General features: G+C 49.1%; 2 protein-coding genes across 2 annotated transcripts; one reads left to right on the plus strand and one right to left on the minus strand.

Annotated features, from left to right (window-relative positions):
• The first annotated feature begins 17,248 nt into the window (after window positions 1-17,248).
• C1qtnf4 (C1q and TNF related 4) lies at window positions 17,249-21,969 on the plus strand. The gene is made up of 2 exons (XM_032903627.1): window positions 17,249-17,794; window positions 20,821-21,969. Exon 2 carries the CDS (start codon window positions 20,826-20,828, stop codon window positions 21,804-21,806), a length of 981 nt encoding a protein of 326 aa, XP_032759518.1. The 5' UTR covers window positions 17,249-17,794; window positions 20,821-20,825; the 3' UTR covers window positions 21,807-21,969.
• Window positions 21,970-22,687: 718 nt separating this feature from the next.
• On the minus strand, window positions 22,688-25,222 carry Fam180b (family with sequence similarity 180 member B). The gene is given in 3 exon segments (XM_032902550.1): window positions 22,688-23,189; window positions 23,191-23,368; window positions 25,173-25,222. Coding segments are annotated over 3 exon segments (396 nt in total). The 3' UTR covers window positions 22,688-23,021.
• Window positions 25,223-25,347: the final 125 nt, after the last annotated feature.

The raw sequence follows: 25,347 nt of genomic DNA on the forward strand, positions 1-25,347 counted from the left end.
GTTCTGGAATAAACTTGCCACACTCTGAAGAACATCTTCAAATAGATTCTGATTACAGCAAATAGATTCTAGTTACAGCAAAATATAGGCAGAGAACAGAGACTTAGAGGACAGCAAGACAAAGGACAAGGCAGTTGTGCGTGAGCAGGGTTGCGAAGGTACAAACTGACACTAAGCCTCCAACTCTTCGATTGAAACTTTGTGGCATCAACCTCTGACTCAGAAAGGCAGCCAAAAGAATTCCCTAGAAAAGCCAGGTTTCCATGGAAAATGTGTCAGGCACTGCATCTGCTTCAGAATAACAGGAAGTGGCAAAGGTAGGTAAGGACAAGACCCAGAATTGCATGTTCTCTATCCAGTCTGGGACCCTTGCCTTCCTGGTGGCAGAACTGAGAATGTCTTAACTAAAAACAAAGGAGAGGGGCGAGAATGGGAACAGCCACACTTTGTTCTGCTCGATTTCCCCTGGAATTCAATATTGGCCTCTCCTTCCCCCGAGGAATCAACACTTGGGGGTTAGACGTGCCCCTGCTTCCTTGTCAGTGAATAGGTAGGAGAGTTGAGGGCTCTGGGAAGCAGAAGACAGAAGGCCTGTTTGCTGTCCCCTGAGAGACACAAATGATAAGATCATGAAAAACCTAGACAGCTCATCAGGTAAAGATGTCTGATGGCAAGCATGCGTGCTCCATACACTTACAGAATAAAGGAGTGTTGGATTAGCTGAAACCATCCGTAAACCAGCAAGGCTTAGTGCACTCACTGAGCTGTGCTGCAACACTGCTGACTGCTGGCAGAGTGGTATGAGCACTGTGGAGTCACCAAGAGGGGTCGTTCATATCTAGCTGGACAGTCATTAAAGATTGACATTGGCCTCTTCAATCTTTAAGTTGTGTGCTCATGCAGCTGGAGATGGGGAGTTCTGCTAAGGCCATGGATGCAGATAAAAGCCAAAGGACAACCTGTAGGAGTCTGTTCTCTACTTCAGAGATTAAACTCCAGTCACCAGGCTTGGCAGCAAGTGCCTATACCAAGTCTCTGAGTTGTTCTTAAGAATAGTGAGGCACTGGGAGGCAGGATGGTGAAATGGGAGCAGTTTCTAGCTCTCGCCAGCTGTGAAATTTTAGTTAAGTTACTTGTGTTTCTTGCTGGGTTGGTTTGGCTTTGATTTTATGGGGCTGTTAATTGAATCCAGGGCTTGTGCACACAAGGCAAACACTCTACAATTGAACCATAAGGTAAAGCTTTAAGCCACTTGAATTCAACTTTCTCATCTCTAAGAAATATTGCTTATTGGAGTATTAAATCAAGTATATGGGTCCAGTTAGTATTTCATGTGTTGCAACTATTACTGCTAGAAGGAGAGAAGGTATTTTACAGATAACAGAGCAAAGTCAATAAAATTCATAGAGGAATTGAAAAGCAGCAGGACTGCTTTTCTGGCTGTCCTAGCCTTTCTTCAAGGCCACTGAACAAGCACCCAAAACAGAGTCACACATTCTAGATACTCAGCAGACACTTGGATAAGTGTCCAGCTGTCCCTGCATATATCTGCCTGGACGTTTCACAGAATCCCCACACTTAATTTACATAGCTTCTATTCGCAAGCCTGTAGCAGTACTACTCTCAAAGTTTCTTAAACATGTTATTAAGACCCTATGTCCTAAGGCAGAAACCTTGGAGTCCTCTCTACCCTGCCCTTCAGAAAAGTCACCACTAGGTTTTCAGGAGTGCTGCCTTAGAGGTGTGTCCCTGCCCAGCTGTCTTCAGAAGTCTATCTTGTCTGTCCACCAAAGGAGGGCAGAAGGTGATAGATAAGCCTCCAGCTAGCTCTGTCATGACCAGGGCACAGGAGTCTCTTGCAATTTTACCTACCCCAAGGGCAATGGGCAATATCTTTTTCTGACCCCTGGCTCCCAAGACTTCTCCCTACCTCCTTTTGATTCCTACATCCTGGCCCCACGGGCCCAGTTCTGCAGCCTCTGTTCTGTGTTTGTCCCCTAGCAGCTGCTATCTGTTTCTTCCACTGCAGCCTTTGTGCAGGAGGAGCCAAGCTGAGAGACAGGCTATTTATAAATGGAAAGTGGGTGTAGAGTTCTGCAGTCACAGATGTTTTAAACAGCCTAATTCCTCCTTGCCTGTTTGAAATTCCTGTCCACCCCCTCATCGCCTATCTTTCCCCCAAATTATCTACATTCCTGTCCTCCCCTTGGTCAGAGTCACAAAGAAAAAAATCAAAATTCATCTACAGAATAAAACTAAGAGCTGGGACAGTTCTCCAAGAATGTGGGATACGTGAGCTAAGCAGAGTGCAGGTACACACAGATGTTTACAGTGACCCCACAATCCAGATAATATCCCCAGTTTCCAAATGAGAAAACAAAACGATGTAATTTGCTAGTAAACACCAGAGAGGTAGAATTCACATCTGGGTGTAACACAGCACGCAGATGATAGTGTGGGAGGAACCAGACACAGACGTGGAAGCCAAATCCCTTTGGAAGGCTATTTTGAACTGCCCAGTCACCCTCCAAAGGCTGTAGAGCAGTGGACTGGGACACTGCCACCACTGCGGCCACTACAGTCTCCCCCAGCTAAGCCAGTGGTTCTCAACCTCCCTAATGATGTGACCCTTTAATACATTTCCTCATGTGCAGTGACCCCAATCATAAAATTATTTTCATTGCCGCTACATAACTGTAATTACTCTGTTTTGAATAGTATCGTAAATATTTGATATGCAGGATATTTGATATTTGATTCCCATGACCCAGAGGCAAGATTAGGGGAGCCAATGTCAGTTTCTACAGCCCCCTCCTGCCTCCCTGAAACTTCTCTCCTAAAATTCCTTCTGATCATGAAAGGGGACGCTTGGTGCTGTCAGTAAGCCAGGAACCACAGCCAGGCTTGGTACCTCTCATCTCAGCACTTGGCAGGCAGAGGCAGAACTATTGCCACAAGGTTGAGGCCAGCCTAGGCTATGGTGTGAGACCTCTCAAAAAATCAGGGGGGGTTTTGGGATTTAGCTCAGTGGTAGAGCGCTTGCCTAGCAAGTGCAAGGCCCTGGTTCGGTCCCAGCTCGAAAAAAAGAAAAAAAAAAAAAATCAGAGGGGTAGCTAACTAAAGAGGGAAGGGCATGTTGGGTAAAGACTGAGTCTATGCTTTAGATGAGTTAAGTAAGTCAGAGAAAAGTTATCTCGGATTTAGAAACTAGATGGCAATGTGGTACAAATAGTGTAGGAAGGTCTAAAGAAGAAATGAGGACATGCCATTTGCAGAAAATGGCTCAGTGGGAGAAAGGAGGACGGAACCAAAGACACCCGCCAAGCATCACAGAGGTAACTAACACCACTTAAAAGGCATAAGAGCTGGGGGAAAGGTGAGTCCTCAGAAATCAGGGCTCTCAAAAGGGACAAATGTATCACTGACTTATTTTCAGTGTCAGTGGAATGAGTCGAGGACTGGGCTCCTCTTGGGAATGAACTGGCAGTTGTCAGGGAAAGCTGGGTACTCAGCCTGGCTTTTCCTCGTTGTCCCTGGGGGACATTGCAAAGCCAGGCAGAGGAGAGGCAAACATGGTTTAGAGAAGGCAATGAACCTCTGCAAGGGAAGAAACGATGAGAGAAGGCTAAGGCACCTAGCCATTCCAAATGAGCTGCAAAACCAGGGTGCTGAGGAGACCTTGAGTTAAGTTCCAGGAAAGGGCCATGGTGGTACAGCAGAGAAAGCCCAGCATCAGAGAAATATGTAAAGCTGATTCAGGAAACACCTGATGGGTGTGTCTTCAATGTGTTCCCCCACCCCCAAATGTATTGGAGTATGATATTCTAGAATATAACACTAGTCTCTGAGCTAGAGTAAGGATGGTAAAAATGCTAATACCAATGGTAAGTGCCGCCCTTAAATAGTTCCCTGCTTTCAACCAGACACCCGGGCTCCTGCCTGGGGGAGCAGGGAGCTCAGAGATGACCCAATTCATGGCTTTGCCCACTTAACTCCTGCTGCCCTTCACCCCAGTAGGTTAGCCCAGTAGTGCTTATGTGGGGAGAAACCTGTTTGGTGAGATTGGTAGCCACAAGCGGGCCTACCTTCATCATACTTGCACACAATACCACTCTGGGAGAGAAATCTCATATTTGGTCGTCAGAATCAAGCTTTTAAGTTAACTTGAGATAGCTTAGTCCAGCAGAATTTTAAGAAAAGAGATTGTTGTGGTTTGAATAAGAATGACCCTCATAGGCTCCTATATCTCAATGATTAGTCCCCAGCGGGTAGCACTATTTGAAAGAACTAGAAGGATTAAGAGATGTGGCTTTGTTGTATGTAGGAAGTGTGTCTGTCAATAGGGGTTCTCTTTGCTGGTTTGGTTTTTGTTTTCTGTTTTTCAAGGCAAGGTTTCCCTTTGTAGTCTTGGCTGTCCTGGAACTCACTCTAAAACAGGCTGGCCTCACACTCACCTGCTTCTGCCTCCTGAATGTTGAAATTAAAGGTATATGCCACCACCACGAAGCTAAGGTCCGTTGTGGTTTTTTTCTTTTGTTTTGTTTTGGGAAGGACATCTCGGGGAGTGGGCTTTGACATTTCAAAATCCTATACCAAACCTCGAGTAGTCTCTCTATCTCTCTGTCTCTGTCTCTGTCTCTGTCTCTCTCTCTCTCTCTCCCCACCCACCCTTTGGGTCAGGACATAGCTCCGGGCTACTGTTCCAGTGCTGTGCATGAGTGCCACCATGCCCTCACCGTGATGATGATGGACTACTCTTCGGAACCTGTAAGCAAGTCCTCAGTTAAATGTTTTATTTCATAAGAGTTGCCTTGGTCATGGTTTTTTCACAGCAACAGAACAGTGACTAAGACAGGGGTGGAAAGACCTGTATTTCTATTTTTAAAATTACATTCATCTATTTACTCCTTGGGTATCTGTATTCCTGCCACAGCCCAAGTGAGGAGATCAAGAAAAACCTGCAGGAATCAGTTCTCTCCTTCCATCAGAGGGGCTCTGGGGGTCAAACTCAGATTGTCAGGCTTGGCAGCAAGGACCTTTACTTACCACACCTTTTTTATTTTTATTTTTAATGTTATAGGTATTTTGCTTATATGTGTGTCCACTCACAACCTGAGTGTCTGGTATCCCTAGAGGCCAGAAGAGAACATCAGGTCTCTTGGAACTGGAGCTACAGCAGGCTGTGAGTGACAGTGTGTGTGTTGAGAACTAAACCAGGGGCCTCTGGAAGAGCAACCAGAGCTCTTAACCCCTTGTCAGCCCGTGTGTGTATGTGTGTGTGTGTGTGTGTGTGTGTGTGTGTGTGTGTGTGTGTGTGTTCAGGAGCTGTGCTTGCTTATTTTGGAGATACAGTCTTATTTCCTATCTTAGACCTAGAGCTTCCTATGTACTCCAGACTGGCCCTGAACTTACGATCTTTCTACATCTGCCTGCCAAGTACTAGAACTACAGGCATGGGCCACTGCACCCAATCCTCCTCTTTTAAGCAACAGTAAAATATACCCATCAACTTTTGAAATAATTTTTGGATTTTTATCATATTTAAAGGTCTTTCCTCACTCTGAAAAAAATTTAGAAACAACAAGTTAAATTTCATTTGTTTTTTTCTGTGTATAGGTGTTTTGCCTGCATGTGTGCCTGTGTACGACTTGCATGCAACCAACCAAGAGGCCCGATGAGGGAGTTTGATCCCCTGAAACTGGAGTTACAGAGGGTATGAGCTGCCATATTGGATTGGAAACCAAACCCAAGTCCTTTGCAAAAGCAACCAGTATTTCTAATCTCTGAGCCATCTCTCTGGTTCTACTCTGAAAAAAATTTTTTGGAAAAAATAACTTGATGTAAACCAGGCAGTGGTGGCACACACCTTAAATCACAGCACTTGGGAAGCAGAGGTTGTCAAATCACTGAGTTCGAGGCCAGCCTGGTCTACAGAGCAAGTTCCAGGGCAGCCAGGGCTACACAGAGAAACTGTCTTGAAAAAACAAACAAACAAAAAGCTAACTTTTTTATTTCATTTTGTTTGTCGACAGGGCCTCATTATGCAGCCCATAATGGCCTTGAACTCAAGACCCTTCTGTCTCAGCCTCTTAAATGCTGGAATTTCAAGTGTGAATTGTTCCATGTCTAGTTCCATTTATTTATGTATAATTTTGTCTTTTTTTTCCCAGAGCTGAGGACTGAACCCAGGGCCTTGTGCTTGCTAGGCAAGTGCTCTACCACTGAGCTAAATCCCCAACCCCCTATTTATTTATTTATTTATTTTAATTTTTATTTCACCTGTCAGTGTTTTACCTGTGCAAACTGTGCGTGCAGTGCCTGTGAAAGTCAGAAGAGGGCATCAATGGATCTCCTGGAACTGGAGTCAGACAAGTGTGAGCTGCCTTATGGATAATGGGGAATTGAACCTAGGTCTTCTGCAAGAGCAGTAAGTGCCACCCACCTCTTAATTTTGAAGTGAAAGCAATAAATACCCATTCACTGTAGAGAGTTTGGGTAAATATAAAAACTTAGAGAAAGTAGCTTCCTGACAGAGGTTTTAAAGTACTTGGAGAGAAAGTGGTTATGAGTGAGCTTGAGTCTGGAATTGCTTTTAGGCTTCCCGTTTGTGGCATGACCTCTTGCTTCCCACATATGCTGGACCATCCACAGATCATCCAACACAGTGCAGTGTTCATGAGGGCTAACTAGTGTTGGCATTGTACCCTTGGATCAGAGCTGAGCCAAGGATCCTAACCTTTATATTCCTTATATTACGTGTATTTATTTATTTATTTATTTATAAATAATGAGGTTGCACACATGCCACAGTGTGCATGTGGAGGCAAACGTCACCTTGTGGATTCTATTCTCTCCTTCCACTCCTTCTGAGGAAGGAGCCAGCAAGAGCTTTTCCCTGGGAGCCATCTCATCAGCCCTATGTTGATTTTTTAAACTGATTCTGTTCTCTATAGATTTCACTGTGTGTTGGATACGAGGCACTATAATATTTGCCATGAAGGAAGTTATTCTGACAGGACTGCAGCCTTCTGACTCCAGAATGAAGTCTAGATGGCACTTAAGCACATTATGATCAGGTTTACCCCATTTTTGTCAACATCTCTGAAATTTTGGGTTTTTTTTTTATTTGTTTGTTTTTGGAGTTTGAGGATAGGATATGTCTTAGTTGGTAAGGACAATGTTATAGAGTTTAAGAGAAAAACAACACAGCAGGCAAGCCAGAGATGTTGGAGTTGTTGGCAGGAAAGAGATGGTGGAGAGAAGATAGAAAGCCAGGTTTTTCTGAGTTCAAGTCAGACATAAAGGTTCAGCAACGGAGGTGGGCAAGCAGCTGAGTGGTGGAAGTGGCCAGATGGCTTCAGAACCAAAGAGACAGTCCTGAGTGTTTCAAACCACGCAAAAATGCAGCAGCTGGACTTTGACTTCTATGGGTTCTTCTTTCTTCTACCCTTCCAGTCCCCCTAACATTAGACAGGAGAGAAAAAAGTATAGAGGGAAAGGGGGTGACATATCATTAGACTATATTCTGCTGATTCGGGGTGTCAACTTCCTTGGGGCAGGTTTGAGTTCCATCGTCAGGATATCTAATTTCTTCTTTCTTTTTTAAAAAATATATAATTTATTTTTATTTTATGTTCATAAGTCTTTTGCCCACAAGTATGAGTGAAGGTGTTGGAAGTCCTGGAACTGGAGTTGCAGACAGTTGTGAACTGCCATATGGCTGCTGGGAATTGAACCTGTGTCCTCTAGAAGAACGGCCAGTGCTCTCAACCGCTCACCTCCCTAGCCTGCCTCCGCCCCCTCCCCCCTCAGAGCATCAGATCTCATTAAAGATGATTGTGAGCCACCAGGTTGAACTCTGAAGTTCTAGAAAAGCAGTCAGTGCTCTTAACCACTGAGCCATCTCTCCAGCCCCTTCTTTCTTTTTTAATCACAATTACTTAACCAACCTTGACCAACAGCAACCAACCAACAACCCACCCCACCTCTCAGGGCTAGCATTTATATACCCTCTAGAGAGTCTCCAGAATTCCAGATGTTGCACAGTCACACAAGGCAAATCATAAGGTCAGCTGCTGTGAACACTCTGAAGCGGCCCCATATCCCACACCTGGGATTAAAATGAAAACATATTCTTATACTATTTGCGTTTTTAAAAGAAACCAAAATGCCAAAATTGTCACTCCACAGAGGCCAGCATCCAAAAGAAAAATGGAAATTAGAACACAGAGACACAGGCAGGCTTAGCAGAGGGAAGAACTATAAATTACTGTAGAGGCCTTAAATGTCATACTCGCCCACACGCTTGCACATGCACACACACAGGTGCATGCACGTGCACACATGTGCACACACATGTGCACAGAGATACATACATGCACTCATACACACAGGCGCACACAGAGACACACTAGCACACACAGATACAGAGTCTAATATAGCTCTGGTTGGCTAGAAAACCTTGAACTTTGGTCTGCCTGCCTCTACTTCCAAGTGCCAGGATTAAAAGCATAGCATATCTGGTATATGCGGTGCTGGAGCTCGAACCTGGTGCTTTGTGCAGGCTAGAGACACATTCTACCTATGAGCTACACCTCCAGCCCGATACACCAGTCCTAATGTGTTCTCCTTTTTCTACGGTGGTAGAGATCGAATCCACAGCCTCACGCATACGAAACAAACACTCCTTCACTGAACTACATCCCCAGCCCTATTCATTTTTCAAGCAGACCTTACACTACTGACAGCATACATTGAGAACATATAACATGCCAGGCTCTGGACTAAGTGTTTTAGAACCAAGTGTCAAGTGTATCTGTGAATGCTTGTCACAAGTCAGCGAGGCATATATGTATTTTGAGGAGAGGAGTTTAAGTCAGAGTTTCATGTAGCCCAGGATGGCTTCAAACGTACTGTGCACCAAAAGCTGGCCTTCAGTTCCTGATCCTCCTACTTCTTCTGCCCAAGTACTGATATTACAGGCTTGAGCCGCTAAGCCCAGCTCCATTTTAGAGGTGGGGAAACCAAGTACACAATGAGAGTATACAATTAGTGCTGGAGCTGATTCAAATCAGAGCATTCGGATGCTAGCTACAGCTTGCCACCATGTTTCCTTTTCCAGCTAAGGCTGCAGGTGGTACTCTATTTTCTGCCCAGCCTGCTGTACTCTATAAGCAGTGAGCACTCAACCACTGAGCCATCTTTCTAGCCCCCTTCACCATGATTCTTTATTGTTTCCCTGAGAGAGTTACCTGGTGGTCCCTGGTCCTGCCATTGTTATGTGACAAAATCCACCATGGCCTTCACTGTATTTAGGTGTCTTCTTCACTGAGCTTCCTTGAGTTCCTCCCCTTAGAAACTCCTTTGCCTACTGGTCACATTGCATGTCATCTGTGTCACCTATTTGTCTTTTAAAGGTGGATTGAGTGGTGTATGACCCTGGGCTCCCCAGTCCCCTGCCATTTCGTGCCTCTCTTTGCTCCTCTCCTCCTTATCTAGAGTCTGCTAGGCTGGGCTGAGGATTGCATTCATGTCTCAAGCTTTTCTTGGTAGGCACTCACCTCAGCAAACACAAAAAAGGATTCAATCCTGCACTGTCCCCTCATCTGTCAAAATCAAACTGCAAAGGATGCTCCGGCTGGACCTGGGTTCATCCCGGAGGCTTCTTCACTCATACTATGGCTAGGTCAATCTGGACAGGCAAAACAGAAACAGTTGTACAAGGTACTTTTTTAAAAAATTAATTAATTAACTTATTTATTTATTAATTTATTATATACAAATACATTGAATACACTGTAGCTGTCTTCAGACACACCAGAAGAGGGCATCGGATCCCATTACAGATGGTTGTGAGCCACCATGTGGTTGCTAGGAATTGAACTCAGGACCTCTGGAAGAGCAGTCAGTGCTCTTAACCACTGAGCTATCTCTCCAGCGTCTCCCCCTCACCCCTTTTTTTAATGTACTTTGCCTAGCATTCATGAGATCCTGGGTTTTATCTTGAGTAAAATAAATAAATATAGCCAAGTGTAGTGGCACATGGGAAGCAAAGGCAGGTGGATCTCTGTGATATCAAGGCCAGCCTGGTCTACAGAGAGGATTCCAGGACAATCAGGACTACAAAAAAACCCCATGTGTGTGTGTGTGTGTGTGTGTGTGTGTGTGTGTGTGTGTGTGTGTGAGTGGAGAGAGAGAGAGAGAGAGAGAGAGAGAGAGAGAGAGAGAGAGAGAAGATATAGGCATTTTAGTGTTGTGATGACACCAGATTTCATCTCGTGGATCCCCAGAGGTCTGCAGACCTCACATGGAAACAGCTGGAGTACTGAGAGTCCCAACACTGAACAGAAGGGCTAAAACCTCACCTGGACTACTGCCCCATTCTCTAAACTACCAACTACTAACTACACATCTCTAAACTACTAACTACTAACCACTCATTCTGTAAACCACTGCCCCATTCTCTAAACTAGCAATCAACCAGGCTGCATAGCAACATGGCCATGGTTCCTCGTGGAAGCTCTGTATAGGGAGGGATGACACGCAGAATGAAGGAAGCCCAAGGGATGGTCTGGTGTGCTCACCAGGTTGGTCAGCTGATCGAGCACCTCATTGATTTGTTGACTGTACACCAGCCCAACGTGGGACTTTCCCATTAGGCGCCGTACTTTCTTCCTGATGTCGTTCTTGTTCACCTGTAAAGCCAAGCCAGGAGTCTTCATAAAGGATCTGCTCTCTTCCCAATGGAGGCAGAGACGAGAAATTCCTCTTCCTCCTCCTCCTCCTCCTCCTCTCCCTCCTCCTCCTCTACCTCCTCCTCCCCCTCCTCCTCTTCCTCCTCCTCCTCCTCCTCCTATCCTCCTCCTCCTCCTCTTCCTCCTCCTCCTCCTCCTCCTCCTCTTCCTCCTCCTCCTCCCCCTCCTCCTCTTCCTCCTCCTCTACCTCCTCCTCTACCTCCTCCTCCTTCCTCTACCTCCTTCTCCTCTTCCTCCTCCTCTTCCTCCTCCTTACCTCCTCCTCTTCCTCCTCTTCCCCCTTCTTCTTCTTCTTCTTCTTCTTCTTCTTCCTCCTCCTCCTCCTCCTCCTCCTCCTCCTTCTCCTTTTCTCCTCCTCCTCCTCCCCCTCCTCTCTTCTCCACCTCCCCTCCTCCTCTGCCCTTCCTCTCCTCCTCCTCCTTCTCCTCCTCCTCCTCTCTCCTCCTCTCTTCCTCCTCCTCCCCCTCCTCCTCTTCCTCCTCCTCTACCTCCTCCTCTACCTCTTCCTCCCTACCTCCTCCTCCTCCCTACCTCCTTCTCCTCCCCTCCTCCTCTACCTCCTCCTCCTCCTCTTCCCTACCTCCTTCTCCCTCTTCCTCCTCCTCTTCTTCTCCTCCTCCTCCTCCTCCTCCTCCTCTCTCTCTCTCTCTCTCTCTCTCTCTCTCTCTCTCTCTCTCTGATAGTCAGAGGACAATTAATTTTCAGAGTAAATTCCTTTCTTCCTCCATGTGGATCTGAGGGATCAAACTCAAGTCCTGGAGCTTGGTGACAAGTGCCTTTACCTGCTGAGCCATCTTGCTGGCCCACCATACTTGCTGAATATCAAACCGCATGCACTCTGCTACAAAACTACACCTTATCCCTGAACTCATGGGGTGCAGTAAAGAAACCAAAACAGCCATTCCATGGATAAAAAGAGGGAAAGTTTATTCCTAACTGCCAAGGCTCCTGGAAAGCAGAGAAGTGATGAGGGAAGTGGGTGGACGACAACAATGACATATCTTCAGGGTTATAAGGGGATGGGCACCTGGGAGGAAGGGAGCCAGTGATCTGGGATGGAGGTGGGGGTTGAAGTGCATAGTAAGTACTTGTGAGTAGGCACTGAGGGAATATATGTATGTATATATATATATATATATGTGTGTGTGTGTGTGTGTGTGTGTGTGTGTGTGTGTGTGTGTGTGTGTGTGTGTGTTTTAATGGTAGAACCATGAGTCCCTTTCGGTAGAAACAAGGAGAATGACTCCTTTTGGAAAGTGGAAAGTAGCTTCCCACATTTCTAAGGGATGCTGCCTTTGTCTACCTTCCAGAATTTGGGCACAGGAGTTTCTTTGGACCTGACACTCCCCTCTGTACAGGTTTCCTGCTGTGTGGCTTCCTCTAAACTTAATCTTTAAATAGGAATGCCATATTTTAATTTTGCACTGGACCCTGCGCAAGTAAGTAGCTGGTTCTAACTAGGTCTGTAGGCCACAACATCTACACAGGGACTGTTGGGGAATTATAATGCGGCAGTGACGAGAGTAAGAGGGTACCGAGAGGCCCATGCCAAGGTGTCCCCCTGAGAAATCACACCATGCAACAGACCTGAGATACAGAAAGTTTACTGGGGAAAGGGAGGGGAGCAGAGACCTGGAAAGAGGGAAGAGGTAAAGAAGTGGGGGACAGAGAAGACAGAGAGAGCAAGGGAGGTTGGCCAGGAACATGTGGAAACAGGAGCGAGGAGAGAGGTGGGGGGAGGAGAGGACAGAGACAGACAGACAGAGACAGAGAGAAGGGGAGGGAGGAGAGAAGAGAAGGGGTTGATGGAGGTCCTGGGTAGCAAGCAGTCCTCTTCTGCGTCGTCAGGCCATACTGAGTGGCAGCGCAGGTCGTAATGGCTGTAGGTGATGATGCGAGCTATATGGAATTGTCTGTAAGCCAACAGGGGCCTTGTGTGAGTCTTTGGCTTTCTTAGGATGCGGTGGTTGGACTCCAAGTGGAGCAGTTTCAAAAGAGAAAGATCCAGGCAGGCGCAGCCCTTTTACTACTGACTTCAACACCCTTTTATTGGCATGGCAATGTCATAGGAGCAAGCAGAGAGTAGGAGAGACCCAATAGTCCTTGGAAAATAAAGTTTGCCACATCCAGTTAAGAGCAGCTCACCTTCCTGTTCACATGAAGACGAGGGCTTTAGTTCTGCCATCTATCAGGTGTTAGAGCCTTGGGCCCTCCTAGGAAAAGGGCCAGGTAAACATGGGGACTTGAGCTCCATAGCCACTCCCAGGTTTTCCTGCTTCAAGTGACTTACCAGGTACTCAAAGGATGGACACCTATGTGGGCCGTAGGACAGGAGCCTGACTTGGGAGCCCTACCTGTTTGCTCCCTTGGAGGTCTGCAATCTTCTAGAGAGGCAGAGGCTCAGCGTCCTGACATCTGTTCTCCTGCTGCCTCCTCTGCTTGACTGACAAGTCCTCCTCTTTCATTTCTCCCTGGGGCGTGTTGTCCTCTTTCTCATTAACTTCCCCTCAACTCCCAGCAAGGTCCCTAGACTCCCAAGCTTTGCTAATGCTCCTGTAATCCTTTGGCAAGCCACGAAGCTAATTAAATTGTGAGCTTGTGTCCTCGTGTTCTCTGGTACCCATGGAGTCTCCCTTCTAATCTCCCCCATTACTTCGCCTTCTCCTGCATAGGCCAAGCTTACCTAGATGCAGCCACATTCTTTCCTCCACAGGCTTCCTTCTTCCCTCTGTCCCTTCTCTCTTTTTTCCTTTTGTCTTTTTACATTTGGCACGTGCAGCTCCCTCTCCCAACTGCTCTCTGTGCCTCCCCCACACTGTCACTCATATCAGACTCTTTACCTTTAATTGGGTCCTTCACCCCGACTCCCCCATCTACACCCCACTCACTAAGTCAGAGCCCTTATCATCCTTGTCATTGTGTAGACATTTGCCATTCCTGCATGTCACCTTCTCTGATCCCCCAACTCAGCCGAAATGCTTCCTCTTTGAGGTCCCTACTGTCCCACTAAAGGGTTAAAGAGTTATCTCCTTTTTTCTCTTTTTCTTTTTCTTTTCTTTTCTTTTCTTTTTTTTAAGACAGGGTTTCTTTATGAAACAATCCTGACTGTCTTAGAACTCCTTCTGCAGAAAAGGCTGGGCTCAAACTCACAGAGATCAGACTGCCTCTGCCTTGCAAGTGCTGGGATTGAAGGTGTGCCCACCACTGACTGACAAGTGTTGTCTCCTTGAGGCAATGTCTAAGGCACATTCATCCAAGCATCCTGCTGGGTAGAAGCTGTACCTCACCTCCCAGCACTTCACTGTCAAAGTGGCGGCTGTCCTTCAAGTGCACATTCCAAGATGGAAAGAAAAGTAGGTGAGCAGAGTTGGCCGCCAGCAGAGCTAGGCCCTTTCAGACTGACTCACACAAAGAGAGAAAGGACTGACTGGCCTTGCAGTTGCCACCTGGGTTTCACACCTAGAACTCACAAAGGGAAGGAGAGAACCAACTCCCACAAGGTGTACTCTGACCTCCACATTTGCACCATGACACACACATATGCATGTGCTCATACACACAAATACATGTGAGCACACACATGAAATGTAAAAAGACTAAACAAACAAGCACTTTCTAGGTGCTGGCATGGATTCACATGCCTGCAATCTCAGCATTTGGGGACTAATGGCAGGACAATCAGGAGTCCAAGGTTATCCTCAACTACATGGAGAGTTTAAGGCTAACCCAGGCTATAAAGAGAGTCCATATAAAAAAGGTAAATAAGAAAGTAAGTATCTTACTGAGGGTTATATTGCTATGACAAAACACCATGACCAAAAGCAAGTTGGGGAGAAGAGGGTTCATTTTGCCTGCACTTCCATATTACTGGTCATTGCTGAAGGGAAGTCAGGACAGGAACTCAAGGAAGGAAGGAACCTGGAGGCAGGAGCTGATGCAGAGGCCATGGAGGGGTGCTGCGTACTGGCTTGCTCCTCATGGCTTGCTCAGCCTGCTTTCTTACAGCACCCAGGACCACCATCCTATGGGTCTCCCCACTCAAAATAGGCTGTTTTCTCCCACATCAATCACTAATTAGGAAAGTGTCCAACAGGCTTCCCTGCAGCCAGACCCCGTGGAAGCATTTTCTCAACTGAGGTTCCCTCCTCTCCAATGGCCCTAGCTTTCGTCAAGTTGACATGAAGCTAAGACACAAAGAAAGTTATTTTCTCCCACAGTGACATCTGCTTGCATCTCTTTAACTGTTTTAGTTGCAAGAGAAGTTGGATTCGCTGCATCCCCAGGCAGGACAGTGTCCTCCCCCCACCCATCCACCCCACCCACCCCACCCCATCTCATCTCAGATAACAAAGTCTAGAGAAGACCAGAGTAAAGAAGGCTGCAGCCCTGTGTGAAGCAATGGGTTCTGGAGCCAGACCCCATGCACTAAACTCTTTATCCCTCATCTGTAAAGGGTGATCAGAAAGTAAATGGGATAATGGCTGTGAAAAGCACCTATGCAATCCCACACAGACACTAATTACCCAGTCTGACTCTGACTCTGAATTTGGGCTCAGAGGCTGGAGAGGTGACCTTAAGGTTAAAAGCACGTGCAGAATTCTGTTCCCAGCACCCATAGGAGGCGTAATTTCAGCTCCAGAGAACCAGATACCCTCTTCTGACCTCTATGGGTACCTCCTCTTCCTCCTCCTCCCTTTTTTTAATGGTACCTTCATGCATGAACATACACACACACACACACACACACACACACACACACACACACACAGAGAGAGAGAGAGAGAGAGAGAGAGAGAGAGAGAGAGAGAGAGAGAGAGAGAATGAATTTCAGTATTTAGGAGGTAATCACAGGAAACTGGTGGGGCCTGAAAGGAAAGAAGGAAATTAAAGTATGCAGATGTTACTATGTTGTTGCTAAAGGTGTTTCTTTCTTAACTCTTGTTTTAGTTTATGTACATTGGTGTTCTGCCTGCTTGTAGTACGTGTGAGGGTGTCAAACCCACTGAAACAAGAGTTATAGACAGATGTGACCTGCCATGTGGATGCTGGGAATTGAATTCGGGACCTTTGGAAGAGCAGCCAGTGCTCTTGACTGCTGAGCCATCTCTCCAGCTCCTAAAAGGGTTTAATTCTGCTAGAACACATCTTGGAACTGGGTATATGAAGTTCTCCCCGAGGAAGCAGGAAGCCAAAGTATTCACTTCAAGCCCATGCCCCTCATTAGTGGAGGGTTGCTAGGGGGTACTAGCTCTTCATCACTCTAGCCTTACTAACTGCACAGCCGAGAATGCTCCAGGAGAGAGATGCAAATGTGAGTTAGGGTCAAACGCCGTGTGCAGGCAACATCCAGGCTAGGGTACTGCCAGCACCTGCTGTTTGAACCAGAGTGATTTACAAAGTAGGAACAAGCAAAGACTACAGCCTAGCCTGGGTCTTTTGCTCTGAGCCCCTATCAATTCCTAATGTCTATCTGGTATCTCTGTGGCGCCCTCACTCCTGACTGCCCCCACACCCAGCAGCTCCTCACCATGTCTTTCCCGACCTCTGCCTTCCCAGGATCCTGAAGCAATGCCTACTGCCATGTTATTCACCCATCCCCACCTCACCCTGTGTTACTCATCCATCTCCACCTCACCCCGGTTTCTCTGTTCAGAGCTCTGCCATATTAAGCATCAAGTGTCTTCCAGCCCCAACTGGTATTCAAATGTCCTGCCTCCCTCCCTCCCTCCCTCCCTCCCTCCCTCCCCTTTCCTCCCCTGATTGGGGGGTCCAGTGCCTAAGGAAGGCCACAGTTGTCACAGGTTGGCTCCTGGCCTTTCCCAACTCTGCATGTCTTACCAACTGCATGTCTGTGCGACTCAACCCATCCCCGGTGCCCTCTCCATTGGAATGTCCCCCTCCCCAACTTTCAAGAAGGAGACATTTTGTGATCTGACAAGGGCTAGGCAGGCACTTTGCCTTGTGCCCTCTTATACCCAACACCCTGGAGGAGCTTCCCACGCTCATCACTTCTCCACTGGCAATGACTTATACTGTAGTAACTGGGACCAGATATGTGGAGAATTCCAGAAGGAAAGCTCCTGAGGGCCAGGGCTCCTGTAGACCTCTGTGTGGGGGTGGGGTAGGAGGGCAGATGCTGATCCCAGCCCTGAGGTGTTGCTGGACTCCTGCTACCCTGGGCATAGCTCCCCAGAAAGTCCATGTGCCACATAGGGACCTTCCATTGTCCTTCTCAACCCTTTCCAGAAAAAAAAAATCAGTATATTCCAAGGATCTTGCTCCTCCTTTGTTCTTCTCAGAGGGTCTCATGCTGAAGTGCTGATGCCTGCAGCTTTGTCCTTCCTCCAGCCTTGCTAGCACACAAGGTGCAGGGGGAGGGATATTTGCAGACTTAGAAGTGAGAAATGAAAAGTGGGGCATTTTCACCTCTTACTTTACTAAGGACACTGACCCATTTATCCTTCTCTTCCCTCAGACCTTCCCCAAGGCCACTCAGCCTGGACATCTGTCCCATACAAAACCTCACCTCCTACTGTCCTTGCTTGCAGCCCTGTCCGTGCCTTGCCCGAGTCCTCTCTCCCTACACAAGATAAAAAGCTGTTCTGTAGGATGACTTGGGCCACCCTAGGGTGGCCTCTCTAGCGGCCTCGGTTTCCCCACCTGCTAACTTGGATCAATGACGCCTGTGCTCCGCACCCAGAGGATAAAGCTCAGGATCCAGGAATGAGGAAGGGTCCCACGCTCAGCGCAGGCTCGGTGCGGTGCCCCAGGCCCGGCTGCTCGGAGCCCCTCCCTCGTCCTCCGCTCTCCCCTCCGCCTCCCCTGCTCCCCGCCCTTGCGCTTCTCCGCTTCAGCTTCTGCTGTCCTTCCCACTCGCTCACGCCTCCCTTGCCGGGGTCCCCACTCGTCGCCGGCTGAGCCCCCCGCCACCCCCGGAGGCCTGGTCAAGCCGCAGCGTGGGCGACCAGTGTGCAGCCCGGCGTCCTCACCGAGCAGGATCGCCGGCTGGGACCGAAGCCGACCCGCCCGCCGCCAGCCAGGTGAGGGCAGCCCGGAGGAGGCGGGGGCGCAGGCTTCTCTTCTATGCAAGCGGGGGCGGCGGGAGGCACGAGGGACCCGGTCCCTTTTCCTGGAAAGGAGGACCTGGGCGCTTTTTTCATGAAAGAGGCTCAGGGGCTTTTATTCCAAAGGGAGGAGTGGAGGGCAGGTCTCATGGAAAAAGGGCTTGCGGGGACCCCTTTCTGGGGGCATTTTTCCCTGTGACAAGGGATTTATTGGATGCTTCTGTAAAAGTGGGGCTCACATTCTTCGAAGGATGCAGACTTTCAAGGAAGATACAAGGGGGGTTCTGGCACGACTTGAAAGCAGTGTTAACTGGGATATGGGAACAAGGCGCTGGGGGCTTGGAAATGCCCTTAGTCTGACATCGCTGCCCCTTCTCCATTGGTTCCGTGGCTCTGGGTCTACTCAGCTCTCTGTCCCAGTTTTTCTCTTTGAAGATGACTATTTTGAGCTTCACCTGGACAGAGCTTTATGCAGCCATTTCTTTTCCTGGAGCTCTGAGACCCACCTGACACTTTACCATCCTCCTCTGACCTGCTGGGGAAAGGTTGTTAGAGGGAAGGATCCAGGGTTCAGGGACATGTGCAGTGGAGTATAAAGGTAGGAAGGGTATTGGGCACACAAGAACCTTTGGCACTGATGGGTGCATTTGGCTTGGCAGGGAGGTGGCAAAGAATACGGTGGGCAGGAGCTTCGAGAGCAGACCTGCTAGAGAGGCTGCAGGGTAGGAGAGGTCCCACCTCTCCGGAGACAAACGACAGAGGGTTTGCTTGCCTTTGTTTGCTGCCTTCCTCCTTCACTGTAGATTCCAACACTCATTCCCCATGCCTCTTCCGTTTTTTGCAAAAGGGGTCACGGAGGCGGGAAACACATTGGCCTTTGTGTAAGAGGGAAAGCTGGTAGAGAAGCACACTGAGTTTGAAATGAGAAAAAAAATAAACCCTCTGTTTAAGGCTTAGAGTTCAGTGGATGACCTTGAGCTAAAAACGTGTACCCCGTGTTTAGGCAACGGATTTCTTATTCATAAAATGGGAGAGGGCTTGTCTACATGTCCAAAAGAGCTTTGTAGAAGGAAACAGAATAGACTGGACACTTCTCAGGTATAGTCTTCACCACCTCGGATGGATCCCTTCCCTCCTCCCTACCCTCGCCAAGTAACCCATAGGACAGCTGTGTGAGAATCAGGAAAGTATCCTCTGGAAGGAGTCGGTATTCAGCAGGACTCGAGGTCTTTCTTGTTAGAACTATAGGGCAGAGCAGTTTACTCTAACAGCTGGGCAGTGGACTGCAGGTGAACACCCAGGAGTGGGTCACAGCTACACAGCTGGACCTGGCAGCTCTCAGCAGGCCCCCTGGAGTCTGTAAGAGGCACAGGGCTACACACGCCCAGGGTACTTTCCAGAAAGGCTCATGTCCTGAGTTGTCTCTGCCCTCCTCCAAAGCAGGCTAGAATCTCACCATTAGTGACTCCAGGGACTGGATAATGCTTCGCCAAGCTCGCCACTTACTGAGGCTCGAACGCACCTCTTTATGTCAAGAATTCGATTACATCACATTCAGAAGCCTCTAGGTGTGTCCCAGCACAGAGCATCTTGACAGTTGCTGTCTGGGTATGCTTACCACCCATTTGTGTGGCTGGCCCTCCATCGTGATATTTACACGGATGAAGCCTTACTCAGAGAGTTAAAACAATTGCCAAAGGTGACTGGAGCACGACTCAGTGTCAGAGTGCTTACGGTTCATTCCGAGACCGGTATCCAGATCTAAGTGTCTGCCACCACATTCTACCACCGCCACCAAACGAAGCTGATGACCTCACCATCCTGCCAAAGCACCACCAGAGTTTTATTTTGTCCTCCCTTGCCGCCTCAGCGGCCCTGGCTCTCTCCTTCCCACAGGAGCCAGCCTCCGAGCACAAAGGGAGTTATCCATCTCTCCCTGGATAATTAAAAGAAACTTATGACTATGGGTGTTCTGCTTGCATATATGTCTGTGTGCCACATGTGTGCCTGCTGTCAGTGGAGGCCAGAATTGGGCATCAGAGCTAGAGTTACAGATGGTTGTGGACCTCCATGTGGTGCTGGGAAATCAAACTTGGGTCCTCTGGAATGGTAGCAAAACTCTTAACTGCTGGGCCATTTCTCCAGCCCCTCCTTACTTCATTCTATTTTCATAGGGAAAGCACTCACTTAAAGCTTGGCTGAACCTCTGTAGTTCAGGAAGGAACCCAGGGGAGTCCAGAAATCCTGTGGACCCTTGAGTGGAGCAGAGGCCAGGAAAGGGTTAGAGAGCAGCTCTTTTCTCCACTCATCCCCAGATAAGACTTAAAACACTGTCATGGTGGAAACTGACACAAGAGCCAGTGTCTGTCGTGAGGGGCAGGCCAAGGAGCAAAGTCCCAGGAAAGTGCAGAGGATGAGCTGGCTATTGGAAACTTAGACCTCTTTAACGCTCAGAGAGGGATGAGGGAGGAGGAGAGAGGACAGGGATGTAGGCCTCATTAACCAGAACATTTCAACATGTCTGTGGCATATGCACCAGGTCTTATTTGCAAAAGGATTCTCCCATACTTAAAAACACAAGTTTGGGGGTTGGGGATTTAGCTCAGTGGTAGAGCGCTTGCCTAGCAAGCGCAAGGCCCTGGGTTCGGTCCCCAGCTCCGAAAAAAAGAAAAAGAAAAAAAACAAAAAACAAAAAACACAAGTTTGGAGAATTACTGGTCTAATCCAGTGGTTCTAAAAACCTCTGGTAGATTTAATCAGACCACTAAGAATCCAAAGTCTCAGGTCCCATTCCAGACTCAGAACAAATATGGGTGCTGTAATAGGCCCTCCTGGTGACACTGAGGCACTCTTAAGTGAGAAGTACTGACCTAGTAGTCTAAGTGTGAAGGAAAATGGAGAGCAAGTCATGGGTCAAGAGCAAGGCTAGGAAGAGAAAGTACAGGTGGAGGCAGCCACTGTCCAACCCTCCTCCCCTGCCCGGGTCTTCTCTCCACTCCTAGGTGCCATGCTGCTCCTCCTGCTCGGCTTCCTAGGCCCGGTGGCCTGCTGGGCACTGGGCCCGGCTGGGCCTGGCTCCTCGGAGCTGCGGTCAGCCTTCTCGGCGGCTCGCACCACCCCACTGGAGGGCACGTCGGAGATGGCGGTGACCTTCGACAAGGTGTACGTGAACATCGGAGGTGACTTCGACGCAGCCACCGGGAGGTTCCGCTGTCGCGTGCCCGGCGCCTATTTCTTCTCCTTCACAGCCGGCAAGGCCCCGCATAAGAGCCTGTCGGTGATGCTGGTGCGCAACCGCGACGAGGTGCAGGCGCTGGCCTTCGACGAGCAGCGGCGGCCGGGCGCACGGCGCGCCGCCAGCCAGAGTGCCATGCTGCAGCTCGACTACGGCGACACGGTGTGGCTGCGGCTGCACGGCGCCCCGCAGTACGCGCTCGGCGCGCCCGGCGCCACCTTTAGCGGCTACCTGGTGTACGCGGACGCCGATGCTGACGCGCCTGCGCGCGGCCCCGCAGCCCTGGAGCCGCGCTCGGCCTTCTCCGCGGCGCGCACGCGCAGCCTGGTGGGCTCGGACGCGGGACCCGGACCGCGCCACCGGCCGCTGGCCTTCGACACCGAGCTGGTAAACATAGGCGGCGACTTCGACGCGGCGGCCGGCGTGTTCCGCTGCCGCCTACCGGGAGCCTATTTCTTCTCCTTCACGCTGGGCAAGCTGCCGCGCAAGACGCTGTCGGTGAAGCTGATGAAGAACCGCGACGAAGTGCAGGCCATGATTTACGACGACGGCGCTTCGAGGCGCCGTGAGATGCAGAGTCAGAGCGTGATGCTGCCACTGCAGCGTGGCGATGCCGTCTGGCTGCTTAGCCACGATCATGATGGCTATGGCGCCTACAGCAACCACGGCAAGTACATCACTTTCTCTGGCTTCCTGGTGTACCCTGACCTCACTGCTGCCTCCCCGCCGGCCCTCAAGCCCCCAGAGCTCTGAGCCTCTGCTTGGAGGAGCCTGGGAGAGCCGTGGGGCATGCATGCCGAGCCGGGACCGCGGCCCGAACGCCCCACCGGCCCGAGCATGACTACCTGCCCAGCACGCCTGGACTCTACCAATAAAGTGGGGCTGCCTGTCAGCCTTATGGTCCTGCCCTGTGTAATGACTGTGATGCCTTTTCCTCCTCCTCTCCTCGGAACTGGACAGGACCGCACTGACTAGGACAACCCATAGGACCTAGATGGGGGTCAGGCCTTGAGTGTGAGAAGGTAGGAATTTGAAGCATAGTCTTCTAAATTCAAGTAGGCCTCTCGTTCATGTCTGTGTCCAGTGCATCCTTGGCTGACTTCTCTTCAGTGACCAATGACTTTCTTCTTTGGGCCCAAATTATGCCTTTCTGTGAGAGGGAACATCATTCTACAAATCTAACCCACTAGGAACACAACAGCATTTTCCCTTCTTTCAGTAGGGCGTAGGACTGAGAGGAAGGGCTGGTTGTCCTGGCTCCTGCTCTCCCAGATGAGGAGATTTGCTCAGAGCACGAGTTAGAGTAAGTGGTCTTCGACACAAAAATGAGATGGTCTCTGGGAGGCCAAAACAGAGCTAAACAGTCAGAACAACACATATCCTAGTGTCTGAGCCAGCCTCTGTCTTCTTCCATCTTCATTCCTAACGCTGAGATGTACATGTGATGCTTGTTTGAGGGGAAACAAGACTCTTTCCCTCTCCACAAACAGGCAGTTTCCCCACCTTTCCCTTTATCCTCCTGTAAATAGAGTCATTGACGTCCAATCTGTATTCCCAGTCTACAAGGGGACTTAGCAGTCTCAGAGACCACGACGTCTCAGTTAGCTTTGAAATGAGAATATTAAGACTGGGTGACAAGCATACAGGGTTCCTGTCTTTCACAGAGCCACCAAGACAGGAGTTAAGGACCTGACACTATTTAAGGGCAGCTTTTCATTCCACGCGTGTTAAGCAGACTTTTCAATCCTGACCACCAGACATATATGCACTGTGCTTATTGCCTAGACCTAAGCCTTAGCTAGGTATGTAGGGAAAAGGATCAGCTAGGAATAAGCATGGGAGGTCAGGAGCCAGGGGCTAAGGTAGGCCCAGCGATCTGAGAAGAAGAACCAGGAGCTAGATAGAGCACTTGCCCAGGATGGGAAAGGGAGAAGAGAAAATGTCAAGTGAAAGGGAAGGGTCAGGAGATCAGTCAACGATGGAGGCCCGGGACCCCAAAGAAGGGTGCTGGCCCTGGGGACAGAAATCCTTGCACAGGTCCCAGAGTGTTTCCTGTACCAGGAGAGCAAAGACCTAGGCCCACCAACCCCATTCCTCAGCCTTACTAGCCCTGTGCAATCAATAGACACAGGACAAGGCCTGTAAGGAACAAATGCTTGAAAACCCAAGGGCTAAGGAGAGGCCCTTTCTGAAGATCATGGAGTTGCCACAGCCATTACTGAGCACACTCCAAATCCCTGGGCATGCGGTGCTGCAGGAGGAGCCTGAGTCAGCGGCCTACATGTGTGGTCCAGTTCCAGCCCAGCCTAGAGCAGCTGCAGGGGGAGCTATTTTAGGGGTGGGTTGTCCTTAGGGATCAGGAAGAGTGGGCATAGAGTGGGGGAGGCTTTAAGCTGGTAGTAAGACACGTATTGGCTATTCCCCACCCTGAACAGGTCTACCCTTCGTAGACAGCCCCCTTCAGAACCCTAAACTTGGGATGCCTGGACCCTCCAACCCCATGGTTCGGGCTAGGAGAAATGACAAGAAACATCACTTCCAGGTCCTCGGCTTCTGCAGGCCACCTTCTTCAATGGTGCTGTCCATGGACTGCCCTAGGGCAGTAGAGTGGAATGAGATCCTTGCTGAACTCCCCTCTTGACACCTAGCCTCCCAGATGTGCCCTTCTGCTGTCCAGCGGACACCTTTAGCAGAAAAGTGCATGGATACCACCTCCTCTCCTATTTCAAATGCACATACATACATACTGATGTCACCCTTCAGTGCATACCAAGCCTGAGTCCCCTCGGCAAGTGCCTAACGCGACTCCTGTACCTTGCACACTGCCCTAGTGGAGTTCCAGGACAGCAGTAAGCACTGGGACTAACCGCCATAGGCTTCCCACACCATCGTGTATCAGTTTGACACTCACCAGGCCCACAGTTCCTCCTCTGCCATGTGAGGCTCAAAGAGCCAACTGTACCTGCCCTCAGCCTTCAGCTTTTCCTTGACTTCTATCCACCACGAAGCCCCTGTACCTTCATCATCCTGGCCAGAAATCCCCCAAGGGAAGAGACCAATGGCTACTAGACAAAGCAGAAACTGCAATGTCCCAGCCATGCCCTCTCTGATCCTTCATCTGCCTCAGCTCCAACATTCCTACTGCAGGCAACTCCTGTATTACTTTGTGTCAGTCTGCAGTGCTGAGGAGGGGCTGGCTATGGGCTCATTCACCTCTTAGGGGCTGTTTTCACCCCTAAGAGATGGGGACTCTTCAGTTTTGGCAGTAGCAGCATGTTTGTTCTCGCTTAATGTTTAATAAGAAAACAGCTCCAGCTTGGCCCTCCCAAGGGATACATCTCAGGCAGCAATGTCATCTTACTGTCTGTGCTCAGACAGAGGCCAGTCAGCCCAGATTCCAGGGCTCCTGTGCATTAGCTGCACATCCAGTTCTCCAGCTGCATAGAGGTAGACCAGGAGTTCCCATGGGATGCACACCAGAGTAAACAGACAGAACCACTGCGGAAGGAAGCATTGTCTTGAAGGCAGACATGGACCTGTAGCTCCTGAGTGTTTTCTCTCTCACAGCTCTGATGAATCTACTTGCTAATACCCTTCTAGATTTAGACCAAAAACTGGGAAGATCCCTTTAGCCGAAGAGAAAGTAACTTTAAAAAAAAAAAATTGGATTTTTTCTTATGTATTTACATTTCAAATGTTATCCCCTTTCCCCCTCCCCGAGTAAGTGACTCTTACACTTGACTTATAGAACTCTATGGATGTTCAGGTGGGAGGACAATAAATTGGGGTTTTCCTGGCTCCACTCAGGCCCCTGGATCTATCAGCTGCCTCCACACAGTCTACTGATAAGAACTTTCTTCAGCAGTTTCAAGGCCCTCCAGTTGTCACTAGAAACCAAGCCATACCTATTCTTTTTTTTTTTTTTTTTTGGTTTTTTTTTTTTTCCGGAGCTGGGGCCCGAACCCCGGGCCTTGCGCTTCCTAGGCAAGCGCTCCACCACTGAGCTAAATCCCCAACCCCCATACCTATTCTTAAGGACTATGAAAACTGAATTACAGATCCAAAACCTTCTATAAACATATCCAAGCCCACATCACAATGTCTGTAGCTGTAGCATACCGTCCCATTAAACAGTCTGCTTTGGCAGGGACCACCGCCACCAGCACCATCCTGCACCTGCCTGTCCTGAGTCAGTATCTTTACCGGCACACGAGTGACTGGGGGAGGGAGTGGCCCAGCAGATAGAGCTCTAGCTGCCAAGCCTGATGGCCTGAGGTGGATTCCTAGAACTCAA

Source organism: Rattus rattus, chromosome 5, assembly GCF_011064425.1.
Source record: "Rattus rattus isolate New Zealand chromosome 5, Rrattus_CSIRO_v1, whole genome shotgun sequence".
NCBI lineage: Eukaryota > Metazoa > Chordata > Mammalia > Rodentia > Muridae > Rattus > Rattus rattus.

Bases quoted from the DNA above. Each gene is read 5' to 3' on its own strand.
- C1qtnf4 (XM_032903627.1), top strand. From the start codon at position 20,826: ATGCTGCTCCTCCTGCTCGGCTTCCTAGGCCCGGTGGCCTGCTGGGCA.